Genomic DNA, 20,529 nt, shown 5'->3' on the forward strand with positions numbered 1-20,529 from the left:
ATCAAAAGTACAATGAATTGCAAAAAATGGTACTGTACTATAATTATTTATTTATTTATTTATTTTTTTATTCAGTTTTTCTTTTTTATAAACAACACATTTACACACAAAGCATCAAGCATACATTACATTGATTACAATTCCCTTCACAACGGACACCTCTTTACAAGAGACTAATTATATACTGTACACATAGTACACATATACACATACACACTCACAGGGGGGGGGGGGGGGGGGGGGGATTGCAAACTTTTCTTTATAGTATAATGATAATTGTTCCAATTATTTTATAAGAGAAGCCATTTTTCTACTTTATTAAGCAAGACTATATTATTTTTGCAGTTTTTATGCTTAATTATCAATATCTTATGAGATTTAAGTTCGAAATGAATGTGATTCTTTAAACTTGTTATATTGAGTTTTATTTCTAGGCATTTCATTTTAAAAATGTATTGTTTAATCAATAATAGGATAAGATTATCCACTATCAAATCAGCATCCTTTGAACTGAATTGTCCAAATATAAATTCCTGTTTGTCAAAATTCAAATCAATATTACTGGTTGCAAGCAATTGTTTTAGTTCTCTCAAAATTTCACATACTTTACCACAATCCCAAAATAGATGTTCAATTGTTTCTGGAAATCTTTTACAAAAAGTACAAGTTGAATTTTGTTTTATTCCCATTTTTTGTAGGAGTGTGTTTATAGTTAAGATTCTATGGTTAATTCGGTATTGAAGCCATCTTAATTTAGTACTTGCAGTAATTTTAAAAGGACATGCATAAATCTGTATCCATAATTTGTCCTGAATGTTAAAAACCGTAGACCATTTCCTTTGTGACGTGGGTTTTGTATCATTTCGGCATAAAACAGCATAAATATCCTGTGCCCCTTTAGTCCTCCTTAATATAATATTAAGATTTAAAGGTATATTAGGTAAACAAATACTCTTTTCTAAAGCAAAGATTTCTTGTTTACTATTTATAAACTGTTTTATAGCACTAATTATACTATGAAAAGTTAAAAAATTGGACCTTATATCATATCTATGTTGAAATTCTACAAAATTATAAAAAGAACCATCTTCTTTAATTACATCATATATAAAAAGCACTCCTTTTCTATACCACTCTTTACAGAAAACAGTCTTATTGTTTGTTTGGATATTGTGATTATACCACAAAGGATTTTCACATATTTTTTCACTATATAAATTGGACGACACTATTGTTTGATACCATGCTTCTAAAACGTGTTTCCAAAATTTATTTTTACATTCTTCACATGTAATTTTTAATTTATGAATTCCACAATTAGCTAAAGAGAACTTATCCATGTAGTTTTCAGGAATTAAAGTCCAACTAGCATCTTCTTTATAGATCCTCCGTACCCACGTTGCCTTTAGTGCTGTTATGAAAGATTTTAAATGAATCATTTTCAAACCACCATGTTCGTATGACTTAATTATAACATCACGTTTAACTTTATCAGTTTTTCCGCACCACAAAAATTTGTATAATATGTTATTTACTTTTTTTATATAAGAGTCATGTGGGTTTGGAAGAGCTATAAAAAGATGATTAAATTGTGAAATTAGCAATGTTTTAATAATGGTTATCTTACCTATTGGAGTGAGATTTCTTCTATTCCACGAACTTATGAGAGATTTAAGTTTAACAAGTTTCTTATCAAAGTTTAATTTAACTACTCTATGTAAATCAACATCATATTCAATGCCTAGCAAATTAAAACGTGTACTTCCCCACAAAAGATTGTGCTCTGTTGTATATTTATTATTACTATATTTTTCACTGCCTATCCAGATTACCTGGGTCTTGGTGAAATTCATTTTAAGACCTGAAATTCTGGCATAATAGTTAAGTTGTTGTAGCGTTACATTTAAAGATTTTTCTGAACCGTCAAGGATAACAGACGTATCATCAGCAAACTGTGATAAAAGAATTTCTCTGTTATTTACAACAATACCGCTGATATCAGAATTATTTCTTAACAGAATCGATAAAATTTCAGCACATAAGATAAAAATATATGAAGAAACAGGGTCCCCCTGACGGCATCCACGCTCGATAGTGAAAAAAATGGATAAGTTCCCTCCTATGTTAACTGCAGAGCGTATATTTTTTTGAAAAAGGTTGATCCAGTTAATAAGTGATGGTCCAAAATTGAAGAAATTTAAAGTTTTTGTAATAAAATTCCAAGACACAGAGTCAAAAGCTTTTTCAAAATCAATTAACAATAGAAGACCAGGTATGTCATTTTCTTCAGTATAATGCATTAAATCATAAATTAAACGTGTATTTTCTCCAATATATCTACCTGGAATAAAACCAGTTTGACTGTTGCTAATTAATTTAGTTATTATAGTTTTGAGTCTTTCTGCTATCGTGCCGGATGCCATCTTATAAATAGTATTGAGAAGTGTGATGGGACGCCAATTTTTTAGTTTATTACGGGGTTTGTCGCCTTTTGGGATGCATGTTATAATTCCTTGTTTTTGAGTGACTGACATTTCTGAAACTGAATAACCAAAATTAATTGACCTGACAATGAAATGCCCAAGTTGTTTCCAAAATACTTTAAAAAATTCAACAGAGAAGCCGTCAGAACCAGGACTTTTATTATCCTTCATTTTCATTAGTGTTTTTGCCATTTCAGATATAGTTATTTGTCCTTCTAATGATAATGATTCCAGGGGAGATAATTTAGGTATATCATATGGATTAAACAAGTCCTCTAAGTTTACATCCTGTATAGCAGTATTTCTTTTGTACAAATTTTCATAAAAAAGTTTTGTTTCATTTAGAATTTCTGTCTGTTCTAAAATCACTATACCATCATCTTTTTCTATCTTTGGAATAATTTTACTGGTGAAGTTTCTAGATTCTAGTCCACAAAAGTACCTGGTTGGCCTTTCTCCTTCAATTATCCATTTTGTTCGAGAACGTATCATATTGCCCATTAATTTATGCTTTCTTAACTTTTCTAGTTCTCTCTTTTTTATGTCAATATTATTTAACTCAACATTACTTGATAGTGCTCCCCTTTCTAGTTCCTGAATATCTTCAATCAACTTTTTCTCTGTATCGTTACTGGTTTTTTTTTTATAGCATGAGTATGAAATAGTCTTACTTCTGATTTCTAACAGTAAAGTTTCCAAAAACAGTTGATCATTAATTACAAACATCAAGTCTTGCAAAGAAACATCTTCAATATTGTCCATATTGTAAATTGGTACAGCATACTGTTTTTCAATGTTAACAATCAGAGATCTAATGGTATTTAAATATTCTGAATCTTGAAGTAAAGAATTATTGAATTTCCATAACCCCCTCCCCTTTTGAAATTTGGTGAAGCTTAAACTTATAACTGACATGGAATGGTCTGAGCGATATCCTGGCTCAATAGACGAAGCAGTTAAACTTGGGAGCAGTCCATCGGATATAAAAATGTAGTCTAATCTTGCCTGTTTACATGGATTTCTTCTACGCCAAGTGTATCTTCTTGTATCCGGGTTTAATTCTCTAAAAGTATCTATCATACCTAATTCTTGTTTAAGTCCTAAAACTTTATCTCTGGCCTTGGGGTTATTTATTTGCCGATAATTATCACAGTCTAATTTCGGATCAATAACTAAGTTAAAATCCCCACATATAACAAACTGAAAATTTCCCAACTCTGTTAAAATATTTTCCACTGTTTCATAAAAATCTGGTCTGTCACTGTTAGGACCATATACAGTTATAAGTGTAAGTTTTTCACCTTCTATTTGGATGTTAAAAGCTAAAATATTCCCAGTGTCATCTTTTATAGTGTTTAAAATCTTATATTCAAAGTTATTATTAAAAAGAATGGCAACCCCTCTAGAGTTTGAATTGTAGGAATTAAAGAAGCAATCAAGACCCCAATTAGCCCGTATTAAATTTTCCTTTTCTGCTGTAAAATGTGTATCCTGAAGACAAAAAATATTATAATTTTTATTTCTCAAGTATGCAAATACGTCTTTTTGTTTCACTATATCACCAAGACCCTGGCAATTGGCAGATAGTATTGTTACACCGTCCATGTGTGTTTTAAAATCACAATAGTCGTTAGTTTGCAACATGGGAGAACACCAGGAATGGGGTCGGACATACAAAAAACATATAAACACATATAGAAAATATAATTTTGAGAGATAATGGAACTAACACCCACCTTTCTACTATACTACGTTTCGTTCACTCTACCTCACGTCGCCATATATATAACAAAAGCTTCTGTGTGACAATGATTACAAGGTGCGTTCTATTAACCTTGTCTAAACTGTATACACATGTACTCGAATGTACATTTAAATTAATGCATCTTATTTATAACTAAGTACAATATTAAACTATTCAATATTAGACTATATCATATCTTCCATTTACATTTGGACATTTTGAAATATTCTAAGAAGTAATACATTTATCTAATATATAATATATCATATGGTGTGATTAGGGTGCATTCGATTAACCTTGTCCAAGCTGTTCACACATATCCACTCGTATACATTTACTAAGTGTAATATTAAACTACATATCTTCCATTGATGTTTGATATTTTAAGAGTAATCTAAGATATACTTCGTTTAACTAATAAGTATATAATGTACCATGGTCGATTAGGGTTACTTGAATAGCATAACCTTGTTTTTATTTCATTTACCATCACGTGCCAGTTACACTTCCTGTATACAAGTACACATGTACAATAACACTCGTGTATGTTTGTTCTTATATAAAACATATGATGTATGACGAATTTGTACATTTTGCGTCAATCACACTTTTCTCGCATTCTTTTTTGTTATATAATTAAACCTTCATCAACAAAAATAAACATTACGTAAATTTGCCGGGAAAAACAAGGCAAAAATATTCCTGTCATTAAGACAAGCACATACATTGGGCAGAGACATCTGTGTTTGCAAAATGCGTTCTGTAAAAATAGACAAACATAACTTGATGTGATTTCTGTAGATAAGACAGATTATATTGATAAATGAAATAACACTATGTAATAGATGTTATAATTTGTTTTATCATATAGTTTCGTGTAGTAGTGGTGGCATCCACACGATATACACTTACATATATATATATGAGTTACATCATTATTGCTTTCACTACTAATCTATATTCCGGACTCGTACGTATACTATACAGACTTACGTTGGGTGCGTTCGAATTGGTCCAACTATGCACAAAATCCATCTCACAAAATATCTTCCAATCACAGATGTATTTGCAAGCATAACATCCTAATGATAAACAAGTTTATTTACAATGAAATTTGAGGCATGTAAATGAAGATCAGCACACATTGGAATTAAAATCTAAACAGGAATCACTGGTGTGACGCTGCGCTTGAAGCATTACATGTGTATTTTTTAACAATATTTCCCATATTTGTTCTGTAGTCATAGCCTGGTTATTTTCTATAGTTTTGATATTATAGTTCACTTCGTTATCGAATCATTTAATTTTTCTGATGTATACACACACACACATATTGGTAAAGACTATACGAAGTAACTAGAATATATGTGAATATTTTCAGTATATATATAATTTATCACTCCTCCGCTCTTACCGTCTATCGTTGGAATGTAAAATTGGCGACAGGAGTGACAACTTTTTTGAACGTAATGTCATCAACGAGATTACCAACGTGTTTTACATGTTGAAAGACCTGTATACAAGTCTGTCCAAGTCTATGCCTGGGTGGATTCTATGGACTGTCTTGTCTGCAGAGAGCCTTGCGTATAGTTTACCATTGTCACTCCATTTATCGCTGACCCGATCATCGAATGATAGACTATCCATCAAGTGTTGGTTTTCCCGCGAAAGGTCATCCCTGATAACTATACCCCTTCCTTTGAGCTTGTGACGTTTCTGGATACATTCTATTTTTGTACGGCGACACATAAATATATATACTATAATTTGCTTAATTATTAATACATCGAGAACAATATCATGATATGGGTTTTGAATATATTAGTTACAGCCGCCACATAACATTACAATAATTTTAGCTATTCCGATCTTATTTTCACATAGCAATTAAGGCCCTCTCATTACTGTTCATGGATAGCAAACTATGACTGTTCATTCGACCGAAAGAAAACAATCATTGCTTTCTGGACATATTTCATATTACAAAACACAGCAGCTAATTTATAGTGTAAATGTTTTTGATATTATTTGTTTATGATAACGATTCTATGCATACAAAAATGTGGTTTACACAACTAAATTGTGTAGTTTCACTAGTCAACTTATAGGTTGTTAAAGATTTATTATTCATTCAAAGTGTTCTTTTTTATTTTTATTTATACAGTTGGGCATTTCATGACATGCAAGCTAATTGAAATAAAGTTAATTAATTAGTTAATAATCATATTAATTACTAAATACAGGTTTGATGCTGTAATTTCCTTAACTTCCTAATTGCACTGTGCATAACATTTTTTCAAGAGGGTGTTAATTATAACAATATCGTTAAATTACAAGCAATTGATGTTTAATATATCTTCATTCATTAAATCCTTCCTTTTTACATTAAAACAACCGATCATCTGTTGTAACTGTATTACAATTAACAGTTAAAAAGAATTGTTCATCAAATCTTTTCCATATCTACAATTTTGGATTTCACGTTGCCTAGTGATGCAAGTTAATGGTGATTCATTTTAAAGAGTAAAAATATTTTAGTTACAGTGCATATCTTACTACTTTGTTATCCTGGATAAAATCAATAGCCACATGCATGTACTAGTCTTTCGTTCGTTGTATGTTCAAACTGTTTCGCACGCCAATGATGGGTTTCCCTTTTTAAAGGAGAGCAACTTGTTTGATATGTTATTAAACAATATTGTATTACCTGAATGAAGTTTAATGTAACTAATTTGTCACACCTGAGTCCTTTCATGGTTCTTTAACGACAAGATAATAAACATGTAAGTAATAGCCTCTCATCGAGTTAATGCGCCGGCGCATAAACGGTGTGTGACGTGTAATGATGTTAGTAGGAATGCTGTGCTACTCTTGCATCATCGCTTGAGCGAGTTTTTGTAAGTTATTGGACCCATTTGTTGTGGTTTGGGATGACAGATCTATAGACTGACCAGCTTGGACATTTTTTTGCTTTAGATTTACCTGCTCACGAGACTGATGTGTGGCGTTGTGAAGCTTGTTAGAACATGGTATATGCTCCATAAGGCTACAAAAAGCGGACGACGACAGGTCTCAATATTTCGTCTCGACTGTTCCAGTCGAATGTTCGTTGACGTCAACTACATGTACCACTCCAATCCATGACACTACAGACAACAAAATGGCTGCAACAGACCGCGTTTTCATTGAGGACGCCACATTCTCTGTCTTCCTATATCATGGCTAATGACCAATAAATAGTGAGGATAATAAGAGAACAGAACGTGATTCCGCTGTCTTAATAGCCAAAGATGAGCCCAACAAGATGACTAGCTCGATACATCACTTTAAATTAAACTACAAAAAACTTTAAAATCAAGAACTGTATGGCTGATTGGCAGTGTTGCAGAAACATGATATATTTTATAACAATTTCATAGTTAAACAAAAGTGGTTTGACACAACTTAAACATCATGCTCAAATTCGCACCGATATCTTTATGATGACAATTGCACATATTTCTTAAAAATATAATATCAAAATAATTTGCAGGAATTTATAGAATTCCAGGTTTCGTATCAAGTAATTTTGTTATTTATGAAACTTGGGTTTGGTTTAGTATTGTTTAACGTCCACTCAACAGCTATGGTCATTTAAGGACGACCTTCCCTGTGTTCAAGATGCATGCGTGTGGTGAATGCGTGTGTGTTTTGGGAGGCTGTGATATGTTCGGTTTTGTCTCCTTGTAATAGCGCGGAACTTATGCCGACTTCCTAGTGCTACCTCACTGAAACATACTACCGAAGACACCCAGCAGGACACCCCACCCGGTCACATTATACTGACAATGGGCGAACCAGTCGTCCCACTCCTAAATTGCTGAGCGTTAAGCACGAGTAGAAACTACCATTTTTACAGACTCTGGTATGTCTCGGCCAGGGGACAGAACCTTAAGCCTTCCTCACAGGGGCGAGCGCTCAACTAAAGGTCATTGTCAAGAGAGACATTAGGAAGAAGAATGTTGTTTAGAAAGAAGAGAAAAGATAAGATCCCAAATGTAGTCTCCTCTTACGATCATGCAATGGGTGCAGCAGGTGCAATTCTTACTCCCTACATGCAGGGACTATTTATGAAACAACAATAATTGATGTGCATCTTCTTTAATTTCACAACATGATCAGGTGTAGACATAAAAGGCCCAGGAGTGTCTCAAGGTGAATGTGAGTGAAACTGATCATACCGAAATCAATTGTAATTATATACAGGATATATTACCAATACATTGTAATAAGTAAATCTAACGCAGTATAGAAGCATGCTAATGAAGATTCAGTCTTTTACAACGTTCGACATAATAGGTCAATGTTCGTCCATAACTATACTTTAATATCCACAGTAACTTTTACACACAAGTGAGAAGATAGACAGCATACATACATGCTTTTCTTATGTTATTGAGATCATTTTCTAAAGTTAAACACCATACATTCAATACACGTAATAAACTATAATATATCACACTTACTAATCGTATGCTTCCTTTTGTTCGTATGTCATAACACAGACATTCTGATTAGAATACAAATGTTGATTTATCCCTGCATATGTAGTATATAATGAAGATCTGTTTTTAATCAAACACAGGAAAGGAGTTATCAATACAAAGCAAAAAATAAAATGGAACAAAGGGAAGCAATCCAAAAATACAACGTTATACATAGAATTGTTTGAAAGATTGTAGGGTATCATATGTATATCTGTTAATTTGCAAAATATTTATTTTCACGTAAATGTGCATAAAAAATATTGATCGCAATTCAAAACTTCTTTAAACGATTATTTCACGACATGAAAGTTAAATCAAACTTAACTTTATGTCTTTGCGAAAACAAAACGGCATGGAAAGATATCAGTTCGCGAAATAAAGTATTAACAGAATACAATTTATCTACAGCATTGATTTGAAAGACATTGGTTTCATATCACAAGTTCATAAAGGAAATGTACAAATTCCACAATCTTGTGTTCTCATTGTTTGTTCACAAATCACATAAACGCTCATTCTTTATGTAATAGGGATTCAATTTATCACTGATCTGGTGTTTCATCAGTAGTTTAAATCTTAACTTTTGAAATATATTTTCACATTAAAATACTGAGACTTAAGAATTAAAATACTATCAAAACTGTCCTTCGTTCCAAAGTGTTCATCCTTTCAAATAAAATGTATTTTTAAGTGAACAACAAATTGCTACATTATTTTAAATATAAAACAAATACTTTGATGGGCTAAGGACTAAGTTTATACCGGAATGCCTTCGTGCGCCATATTGCACAGTGTTGATGTTTCTGTCATCATGAATTTGAGTGTCATTTCGATTCAACAACGAATCGCTGCATAGAAATTGCGAACTTGTTTACGGGCGATTTGTTCTTAATATGACGATTTGATTTTCATAATATTTCTATGTTAGTTACATCAACATAACTTCTTTTTTCACGATATGCTTTATGTTACACACCTTTATAAAAGTAAATCATTGCTGCCTTATTCACAACGACAAAAATTATATCTATATAAGTTTATGAATATGTCGTTCGAAAAATGTGAGACGAGTTATCGACATAAAAAAGATGTTTTCAGCTTTAGGCAAACATGCATACCAAACAAGCATAAACATGCTTGCCCTGTTTGTATATTTTTCATAAGTTTGGTTGAATGTCGTGTCCTCGACTAGATTATACCCTGTCTACATGCCAATCTTATTCAACATGTACGTTAATGTGTTGTTAAATCTAAAAGTTTAGCTTGTACGCTATCTACATGGTCAGATCGTTCCCTCTGCATGTGTTCAGATGGTTCCACAATGTTCACGTTCATGTACATGTTCAGGTTGTTCTCCATGTGCATGTTAAGGTTGTTCCACATGTGCATAGTTAGATTGTTCCCCGTGTGTATGTTCAGGTTGTTCCCCATGTACATGTTCAGGTTGTTCTCCATGTGCATGTTAAGGTTGTTCCACTGGTGCATATTTAGATTGTTCCCCGTGTGTATGTTCAGGTTGTTCCCCATGTGCATGTTCAGTTTGTTCCCCATGTGTATATTAAGGTTGTTCCACATGTGCATATTAAGGTTGTTTCACAAGTTCACATGTTCAAAGTTGTTCCCATTGTACATGTTCAGGTTGTTCCCCATGTACATGTTCAGGTTGTTCCCAATGTACATATCGAGGTTGTTCTCCATGTGCATGTTAAGGTTGTTCCACATGTGCATATTTAGATTGTTCCCCGTGTGTATGTTCAGGTTGTTCCCCATGTGCATGTTCAGTTTGTTCCCCATGTGTATATTAAGGTTGTTTCACAAGTTCACATGTTCAAAGTTGTTCCCATTGTACATGTTCGGATTGTTCCCCATGTGTATGTTCAGGCTGTACCCCATGTCCATGTTTAGGATGTTCTCCATGTACATATTCAGGTTGTTCCCCTATTACATGTTCGGGATGTTCCCCATGTGAAGGTTAAGGTTGTTCCCTATGTACATGTTCAGGTTGTTCTCCATGTACATTTTCCGTTTGTTCCCCTTGTACATGTTCATTTTGTTTCCGATGTGTATGTTAAGGTTGTTCAATATGTACATGTTCAGGTTGTTCCACATGAGTATGTTCAGGTTGTTCTCCATTTACATGTTCAGGTTGTTCTCCATGTACATGTTCCGTTTGTTCCCCTTGTACATGTTCAGGTTGTTCTCGATGTGTATGTTAAGGTTGTTCCACATGTGTATGTTCAGGTTGTTCTCCATTTACGTGTTTAGGTTGTCCCCCGTGTACATGTTCCGTTTGTTCCCCTTGTACATGTTCAGGTTGTTCCCGATGTGTATGTTAAGGTTGTTCAATATGTACATGTTCAGGTTGTTCCAAATGTACATGTTAAGGTTGTTCCCCCTGTGTATGTTAAGGTTGTTTCCTATGTGTATGTTAAGGTTGTTCCTCATGTACATGTTAAGGGTGTTCTCCATTTTACATGATTAGATTTCTCTCCATGTACATGCTCAGGTTGTTCTCCATGTACATGTTCAGATTGTCCCCTTTGTACATGTTCAGGTTGTTCCCCATGTCCATGTTCAGGTTGTTCCCCTTGTACATGTTCAGCTTGTTCCCCATGTACATGTTGAGGTTGTTCTCCATTTTACATGCTCAGGTTTCTCTCCGTGTACATGTTCAGGTGGTTTCATATGTACATGTTCAGGTTGTTCCTCATGTGTATGTTAAGGTTGTTCTCCATGTGTATGTGCAAGTTGTTCCCTTTATGTATATTAATGTTGTTTCACATGTGTATGTTCAGGTTGTACCCCATGTGTATGTTCAGGTTGTACCCCATGTACATGGTCAGGTTGTTCCCCTTGTACATGTTCGGGATGTTTTCCAGGTGAAGGTTAAGGTTGTTCTCCATGTGTATATTAAGGTTGTTCCCCATGTACATGCTAAGATTGTTCCCCATGTACATGTTCAGGTTGTTCCCCTATGTGTATGTTCAGGTTATTCCACATGTACATGTTCAGATTGTTCAGCATGTATATCTTCAGGTCGTTCCCCTAGTACATGTTCCGTTTGTTCCCCCTATATATGTTCAGGTTGTACCCTTTGTGTATGTTCAGGTTGTTCCGCTTGTTCATGTTCAGGTGGTTGTTGCCCATGTGTATGTTCAGGTTGTTCCCCATGTACATGTTCAGGTTGTTCCCAAGGTGTAGGTTAAGGTTGTTCCCTTTGTGTATGTTAGGGTTGTTCAGTTTGTACATGTTCAGGTTATTCCCAATGTGTTTGTTCAGGTTGTTCCTCATGTCCATGTTTAAGTTGTTCTCCATGTACATATTTATGTTGTTTACCAAGTACATTTCCAGGTTGTGCCCCATGTGTAGGTTAATGTTGTTTCCTATGTGTATGTTAAGGTTGATCCCTATGTGTATGTTAAGGTTGTTCCCTGTGCATGTTAAGGTTGTTCCATTTGTGTATGTTAAGGTTGTTTACCATGTACATGTTCAGGTTGTGCCCCATATACATGTTCAGGTTGTTCCCCAGGTGTAGGTTAAGGTTGTTCCCTATGTGTATGTTAAGGTTGTTCCCTATGTGTAGGTTAAGGTTGTTCGCTATGTGTATGTTAAGGTTGTTCCCTTTGTGTATGTTAAGGTTGTTCCCCATGTACATGGTCAGGTTGTTCCCCTTGTACATGTTCGGGATGTTTTCCAGGTGAAGGTTAAGGTTGTTCTCCATGTGTATATTAAGGTTGTTCCCCATGTACATGCTAAGATTGTTCCCCATGTACATGTTCAGGTTGTTCCCCTATGTGTATGTTAAGGTTGTTTACTATGTACATGTTCAGGTGGTTGTTCCCCATGTGTATGTTCAGGTTATTCCACATGTACATGTTCAGATTGTTCAGCATGTATATCTTCAGGTCGTTCCCCTAGTACATGTTCCGTTTGTTCCCCCTATATATGTTCAGGTTGTACCCTTTGTGTATGTTCAGGTTGTTCCGCTTGTTCATGTTCAGGTGGTTGTTGCCCATGTGTATGTTCAGGTTGTTCCCCATGTACATGTTCAGGTTGTTCCCCATGTGTATGTTCAGGTTGTGCCCCATGTACATGTTCAGGTTGTTCCCCAGGTGTAGGTTAAGGTTGTTCCCTTTGTGTATGTTAGGGTTGTTCAGTTTGTACATGTTCAGGTTATTCCCAATGTGTTTGTTCAGGTTGTTCCTCATGTCCATGTTAAAGTTGTTCTCCATGTACATATTTATGTTGTTTACCAAGTACATTTCCAGGTTGTGCCCCATGTGTAGGTTAAGGTTGTTTCCTATGTGTATGTTAAGGTTGTTCCCTATGTGTATGTTAAGGTTGTTCCCTGTGCATGTTAAGGTTGTTCCATTTGTGTATGTTAAGGTTGTTTACCATGTACATGTTCAGGTTGTGCCCCATATACATGTTCAGGTTGTTCCCCAGGTGTAGGTTAAGGTTGTTCCCTATGTGTATGTTAAGGTTGTTCCCTATGTGTAGGTTAAGGTTGTTCGCTATGTGTATGTTAAGGTTGTTCCCTTTGTGTATGTTAAGGTTGTTCCCCATGTACATGTTAAGGTTGTTCCCCATGTACAGGTTAAGGTTGTTCCCCTAGTACATGTTCAGGTTGTTCCTCATGTGTAAGTTAAGGTTGTTCCCTATGTGTATGTTACGGTCGTTCCCCATGTGATGGTTACGGTTGTTCCCTATGTGTATGTTAAGGTTGTTACCTATGTGTATGTTCAGGTTGTTCCCTATGTGTATGTTCAAGATGTTCCCCATGTGCATGTTCAGGTTGTTCTCCATGTTTATGTTCAAGTTGTTCCCCTTGTGTACGTTGAAGTTGTTCTCCATGTACATGTTAAGGTTGTTTCCTATGTGTAGGTTAAGGTTGTTACCTATGTGTATGTTAAGGTTGTTCCCTATGTGTATGTTAAGGTTGTTCTCCATGTACATGCTCAGGTTTCTCTCCATGTACATGTTCAGGACGTTCCCCATGTACATGTCCAGGTTGTTCCCCATATGTATGTTAAGGTTGTGCTCTATGTGTATTTTCAGATTGTTACAAATGTACATGTTAAGGTTGTTCCCCCTGTGTATGTTGAGGTTGTTTCCTATGTGTATGGTAAGGTTGTTTCCTATGTGTATGTTAAGGTTGTTCTCCATTTTACATGATTAGGTTTCTTTCCATGTACATGTTCAGGTGGTTCCCCATGTTCATGTTCAGATTGTCCCCTTTGTACATGTTCAGGTTGTTCCCCATGTACAGGTTCAGATTGTCCCCTTTGTACATGTTCAGGTTGTTCCCCATGTCCATGTTCAGGTTGTTCTCCACCTACAGATTGAGGTTGTTCCCAATGTACATGTTCAGGTTGTTCCCCTTGTACATGTTCAGCTTGTTCTCCATGTGTCTGTTCAGGTTGTTCCCCATGTGTATGTGCAAGTTGTTCCCTATATGTATATTAAGGTTGTTCCACATGTGTATGTTCAGGTTGTTCTCCATGTACATGTTCAGGTTGTTCCCTTTGTACATGTTCAGTCTGTTCCCTTTGTTCATGTTCAGGTTGTTCCTCATGTGTATGTTAAGGTTGTTCTCCATGTGTATGTGCAAGTTGTTCCCTATATGTATATTAAGGTTGTTTCACATGTGTATGTTCAGGTTGTTCTTCATGTCCATGTTCAGGTTGTTCCCCTTGTATATGTTCAGGTTATTCCCCTTGTACATGTTCAGGTTATCCCCCTTGTACATGTTCAGGTTGTTCTCCATGTGTATGTTCAGGTTGTTCCCCTTGTACATGTTCAGGTTATTCCCCATGTACATGTTCAGGCTGTTCTCCATTTGGATGTTCAGGTTGTTCTCCATGTGTTTGTTCAGGTTTTTCCCCATGTGTATGTTCAGGTTGTTCTCCATGTGTATGTTCAGGTTGTTCCCCATGTGCATGTTCTGTTTGTTCCCTTTGTACATGTTCAGGTTGTTCCCTTTGTACATGTTCAGGTTTTTCCCCATGTCTATGTTCAGGTTGTTCTCCAACTACATGTTGAGGCTGTTCCCAATGTACATGTTCAGGTTGTTCCCCTTGTACATGTTCAGGTTGTTCTCCATGTGTATGTTCAGGTTTTTCCCCATGTGTATGTTCAGGTTGGTCCCCATGTGCATGTTCAGTTTGTTCCCTTCGTACATGTTCAGGTTGTTCCCTTTGTACATGTTCAGGTTGTTCCCCATTAGTATGTTCAGGTTGTTCTCCATGTGCATGTTCAGGTTATTCCCTTTGTACATGATCAGGTTGTTCCCCATATGTATGTTCAGGTTGTTCCTCTTGTACATGTTCAGGTTGTTACCCGTGTGTATGTTCAGGTTGTTCCTCTTGTACATGTTCAGGTTGTTCCACATATGTAGGTTCAGGTTGTTCCCTTTGTACATGTTCAGGTTGTTCCCCATGTACATGTTCAGGTTGTTCTCCATCTGGATGTTCAGGTTGTTCCCAATGTACATTTTCAGGATGTTCCCCATGTGTATGTTCAGATTGTTCCCCATGTGCATGTTCAGGTTGTTCCCTTTGTACATATTCAGGTTGTACCCTTTGTACATATTGTAACCTGTCTACGTGTTCATGTCCTTCACTATCTACAGTTTGCATTTCGTCTGTACGCCAATCTGTAACTTCTTCTCTCTGGGTTGCCTGTGCTCCATCTTGCTGATCAGATCTAAAAACCCTTACGTAATGTGCCATACTGATCCTATAACCACAGGGAGGGTACGTAAACCGATCAAGCTGCCCCTGTCCCATGTTGCTGTAAAACCACCAGCTTCCCTGTGGTAAGTCATCAGCTGAAAATTCTCCATTTGGCACAAAAACTCTCGACTCCAAATGCTGAATATCTGTCGTAGGTCCACAGTGTACGTAACAGCGGCCAGGTAATACCTGTAAAACAGGTACAAATCAAAGTGCTTAAATCTCAACAGCAACATTTAGATTACAAACAATTGATGATGTTTAAGTTCAAATAAAATACTCGAAATGATATATCGGTGGTTAAATGTATGCCTATAATACATATATTTATCCCATAATGTACTGTGTTATCCAGTGAATATACCCATGTCATATTGTTTTGCGTACTAACCCATGTGATAAGACCTATCAGCCCTGTGATTGGTTGTAAGTTTCAATTATTATAATTGGGACGTCACGCTAGGACAAGTACATGACGTCACAAACTTACGCACTGGAGTAAAAATGGCGGCTTTTTTGCATTTCAAGGTTGCTGCCGTTTTACACGAATAAATACCACACATCATGAGTATGTGATAAAAAAGATCTTACACTCGTTTTCATTTCATTGGAAATATGTAAAACTCGTCAGGAATTATTCATTAAATTGAAAAATCCTTGGACTCGTTTCATAAATCTCATATGAAATGGAAACTCGTGTTAGATCCTATATGTAAGAAATGTTCCTACATGATCAAATGGAAGCCAATGCCAATGGAATACCAATTAAAATTTTAATTTCTCAAAGAAACTACCAAATATTGATTTTATTTGCTAATGAAATTAAAGAGATTCATATTTCCTGTGCAAAAAAAATTACAGACTGCTTAGAAAGTATTTATCCGCAGTAACAGTTAAAAAAATTAGTACCATAAAAAGGTAACACATTCTTTGTTTTCTACATTTAAAGTCATATAGTGTTAAAATGATTTATTGATGACAAGGGACATCCATGCCAATGCAGGGCTATATTTTAACATTGAGTTTACCCAGTAGGTTTGAAAATAATCCAGTATATCCAGTGTTTAATGATAAACTCACAAACGAGTTTAACTGTACGGTCGATTTTATGTAGTTGGTCCTGAGACAACAACAATATGCACTCTCAGTACGTTAACTTTGTCTCAAAACTAACAATATGCATCACCTAATGAAATGATCAGATTAAACCCATGTATAATATAATAAATTGTTGACCAACCTTTCACCAGCAAAGGTTATGTTTGGGCTGATACGGTGTGAATCCTCCTGGAAACTACCGAGATTCGCCAACAGTAGCGACAGGAAAACCGGCGGTCTAGGAAACACCATCACCTGCCTAGATGCCAGAAATACAAGTACAATAAGTAGCGTATAAATACTAATAAACTAATCACATTTATTCACTTGACACATGTAAAACCAAACTCATATCCTCATCTTCTATGTAAAGCCAAACTCACAATCTCGGATCATCATCTTCTATGTAAAGCAAACAAACTTAAACAACCATATTTTCTTATTTGTAAATCCGAAATAAACAGACACACATCATCATCTTCTTGGTAAAGCCGAAAGCGCAGACTCATATCACCATCTTCTATGCAAAGCAAAACTCACAAAGTCATATCACAATATTTCTCTCAAGCCAAACACATTAACTCATATCACCATCTTTGTGTTCTTGCGTATTAACACTTTTTTCCGTGGAGCACAAAAACATCGAATTATTCTTTTATCAAGAATCCAATGGCACTGTTATATCATAGGATATGTTATATATTGTCTCTCACATTTAAGTGTAGAGTGGGCATTTTCTATATATATACTACTCACAACTTGCTAAAGATCACCTATATTTTGAAAAAGGCAAAATCAAAATGTTAGAAAGCATGTTTTATTTTCCTTCCGTACTGTTTCGGGCGATTATTTTAATTTTAGCCTTCGAAATCGTCCTGTTGGAGTGTTCAGTCACCCATAAAAGCACTTGCACACTTTTCCACGTGCACACCCCTTTCAAGAGCTAAGCTAGCGGCTAAGTAAGGAGTTGTTCAAATTGTTAAGGAACACGAGTTCCCGTAACTGTCCGCCATGTAAGGGACCGATTAGAATGTACCCAAGCTCACAGCACTTGGACCCTTCAGGAATGGGAACCGGTTCTTTTTACTGACGAGTCCAGATTCTGTCTCGACCTCACCGACAGGCGTGTTAGAGTATGGATACAACCTGGGAAGAGGTTCCAGACAGGTAACGTTGTGAAACATGACCGATATTGCGGAGGTTCAGTGATGGTGTGGGGAGGTATAAGCCTTCGTGGGAAAACTGACCTCCATGTCTTCCATAATTCTACCGTTACGGCCCATATTTACTGCGATGAAATCCTTGATGCCTATATTAGACCCTATGGTGGCGCTATCGGCCCTGACTGTATCCTTATGGACGATCATGCTTGGCCACATAGAACAAGGGTGACTGAGCAGTATTTGTAGCAAGAGAATATTCCATGAATGGATTGGCCAGCCCGCTCGCCTGATTCAAATCCCATCGAGCATGTGTGACATGCTGTAGACAGCTCTCTATGCCAGAAATGTTCAGTCAAGAACGCTTCAGGAGTTGGGAACAGCTTTGGTAGCTGAGTAGAACGCTATCCCAATAAACCGGATACGCGATCTGATTCGGGGCATGCGCAGACATTGTGAAGCTGTAATTGGTGCTCATGGGCATCACACTCGAAACTAAATCAGGTTCTGTTTATTTAGGATGACTTTTATGCAATTTAAGTTTTTTAGTGGACACCTCGTTGTTACCAATTTTAAGGGTAACTCTTTTTTCCTGTGGTTAATTTTCCGACTGAAATTACGATTTTTGGAATTATTGCATGCTGATGAATTATAAGAACAATCAATTTTTCAAAAATATTTCAGTATAAACCCAAGTAAAATATTTATTTTCACATATGCCCAAAAATAAAAGTGATCTTTAGCACTATGATTAACTGGAGTTAACACCATGGTTAAGTGGAATTAACGACGTGGTTCACTTGAGTAGACATCAGCCGGACCTGAGGGGTGGGGTAAGGGGCAGTTTGGGGGACTTTGCCGTTACAACCAGAACTAGTCGTTAATAGTCGTTCTACAAAGAAAGATGTCGACATATACTAAACGCATGAGTAAATATGTTTTACACTATACATGTAAGAATGATATTGTGTTTTGTTGAGTTACTATCATCTTGAAATATTATTTACTAAATGCATTATTGTCATTTGCCTTTAGAATTGAATTATTAGATACGAATGAAATAATTGAACTTACTCTGCCCTTGTCTCATAGGCGGAGACTGCTTCGGCTATGTCTTGCCATTCACTGTAGAGAAACAAAACGTAAATAGTTAACCAACTAAACTGATGTACATGCTAACGTAGTATGAAACTAATGACAGAGTGGCGTGTGTCAAAATATAATATTATGTTAAATAAAACGAGGGATGAATTAAAAGAAAAAAAAATCTACAACCAATTTAAACCAGGAGAGTTCGCTCCATTGATATTAAATTAGATAAACGTCGAAATTTGTTTGACAAGACAGTACAGATAGAGCTAAACAATTACTAGACTTTTTCATACAATAATATGAAAAGCATTGGTAAATACATATTTCAAACATATTTGAAACATATTTCAAACTTGTTTTCGACTTTTGAAGTTAAACCACGTCCCGCGGTTTTTTCCCAAAAAAACATTTTACAAAACACGTCTATTGCATAGAAAATGCGTAGTAAAACGGCTCACGTGCCCAAACCTCATCCATGCGAATGGTTGAATCGTAAAATTCATTATGGGAGTAACGATGTCACGTGAGTTTCTGCTTACTTCCATATATAGTGATTTCCCTGACCTGTGACATGAACTAGAATAGTGTGCTTCAACCGGGTATCGAACCCGCGATCCCTAGGTTCCTAGCCGGACGCTCTACCACTGAGCTATAGGGAAATACCCTCTACCTCGAAGCTAGAAGGCGACTTTATGCTATGTACAATTACAATTTGCCACAAGGGTAAGGGTTTATATAATAGTTGTACTGACAAACGAGGCATTTAAGCTTACCTGACATAAAACATGCAATCTACACTTATATGACCGGGTCAATTTAGCCCATATTTACTCTTGCTGATGGCGATTCCTGTATAACAATAATAGAACCCTAAAAAGTCACCCGAGTCTAATTATATATTATTAAGTCTGACACTTTTACACAGTTGATGGGTGTAAAAGTAAAATCATATGACAGTGTTTCGATTTACCTTCCATTGTCTCTTTGTCCTTGTAGAATTACATGCGGTAATTGTACGGGGCCGTTCAAGCAATGAGTAAGTTGAGACTCCAACAACGTCAGAATTCTCCGAGCTTCACTTGAGCGCATGTCGCGATTTCCACATAGCTTCCACTTGGCCTCTGATATATGGCCTTTCTTCCATAGCCGATGGGACTCAACAAGATTCTGCAGTGACAAACAGGTTCAGAACTCTCTGTTAAACTGTCTGGTATTGGATCACGGTTAACACTGACTACGTTTGAACTAGATTGTCATAAACGAATCATCATTTAATCATTGTATATCCTCAGATCCTTAGAAGTAAAAACTAAGACACACTGAATACGACAACTGTACTTTGCATTATTTCAATACTTGAAATGAGTGGTTTACCTTCTTAATAAAGAAGACATTTAGGTTGAACTTAACAAAGGTACACACAAATTTGATTTCAATGCAATAAACCCTCAACACTCATACTTAACTTGATATCATAGTAAATTACAAGTATAAGTTAAGAGATTCTGAACAACTCCCTAGCGTGTTCCCCTCTTCAGTGACGCGTCAGGGGAAACAGCATATGTACTAAAGAACTTACCACAAACAGGTGAACTCCGTCATCAGCAAGACGTCTCACCTCACGGAGTAAACATGGGTAATTATCCAATTGTATATACACCATGTTCAACCAGTTGTCAAGACTGCACGTGT

At 36.0% G+C, this 20,529-nt stretch overlaps 1 protein-coding gene across 1 annotated transcript; it reads right to left on the reverse strand.

The window, feature by feature from the left end:
- Window positions 1-14,784: 14,784 nt before the first annotated feature.
- On the reverse strand, window positions 14,785-15,342 carry LOC110445299 (homeobox protein 3-like). Its single transcript, XM_021489838.1, has one exon. It carries the CDS (start codon window positions 15,340-15,342, stop codon window positions 14,785-14,787), a length of 558 nt encoding a protein of 185 aa, XP_021345513.1.
- Window positions 15,343-20,529: the final 5,187 nt, after the last annotated feature.

Source organism: Mizuhopecten yessoensis, unplaced genomic scaffold, assembly GCF_002113885.1.
Source record: "Mizuhopecten yessoensis strain PY_sf001 unplaced genomic scaffold, ASM211388v2 scaffold2213, whole genome shotgun sequence".
Lineage (NCBI taxonomy): Eukaryota > Metazoa > Mollusca > Bivalvia > Pectinida > Pectinidae > Mizuhopecten > Mizuhopecten yessoensis.

Coding starts and splice junctions, on each gene's coding strand:
- LOC110445299 (XM_021489838.1), bottom strand. CDS start 15,342: ATGTACAAAGGGTACAACCTGAATATGTACAAAGGGAACAACCTGAAC.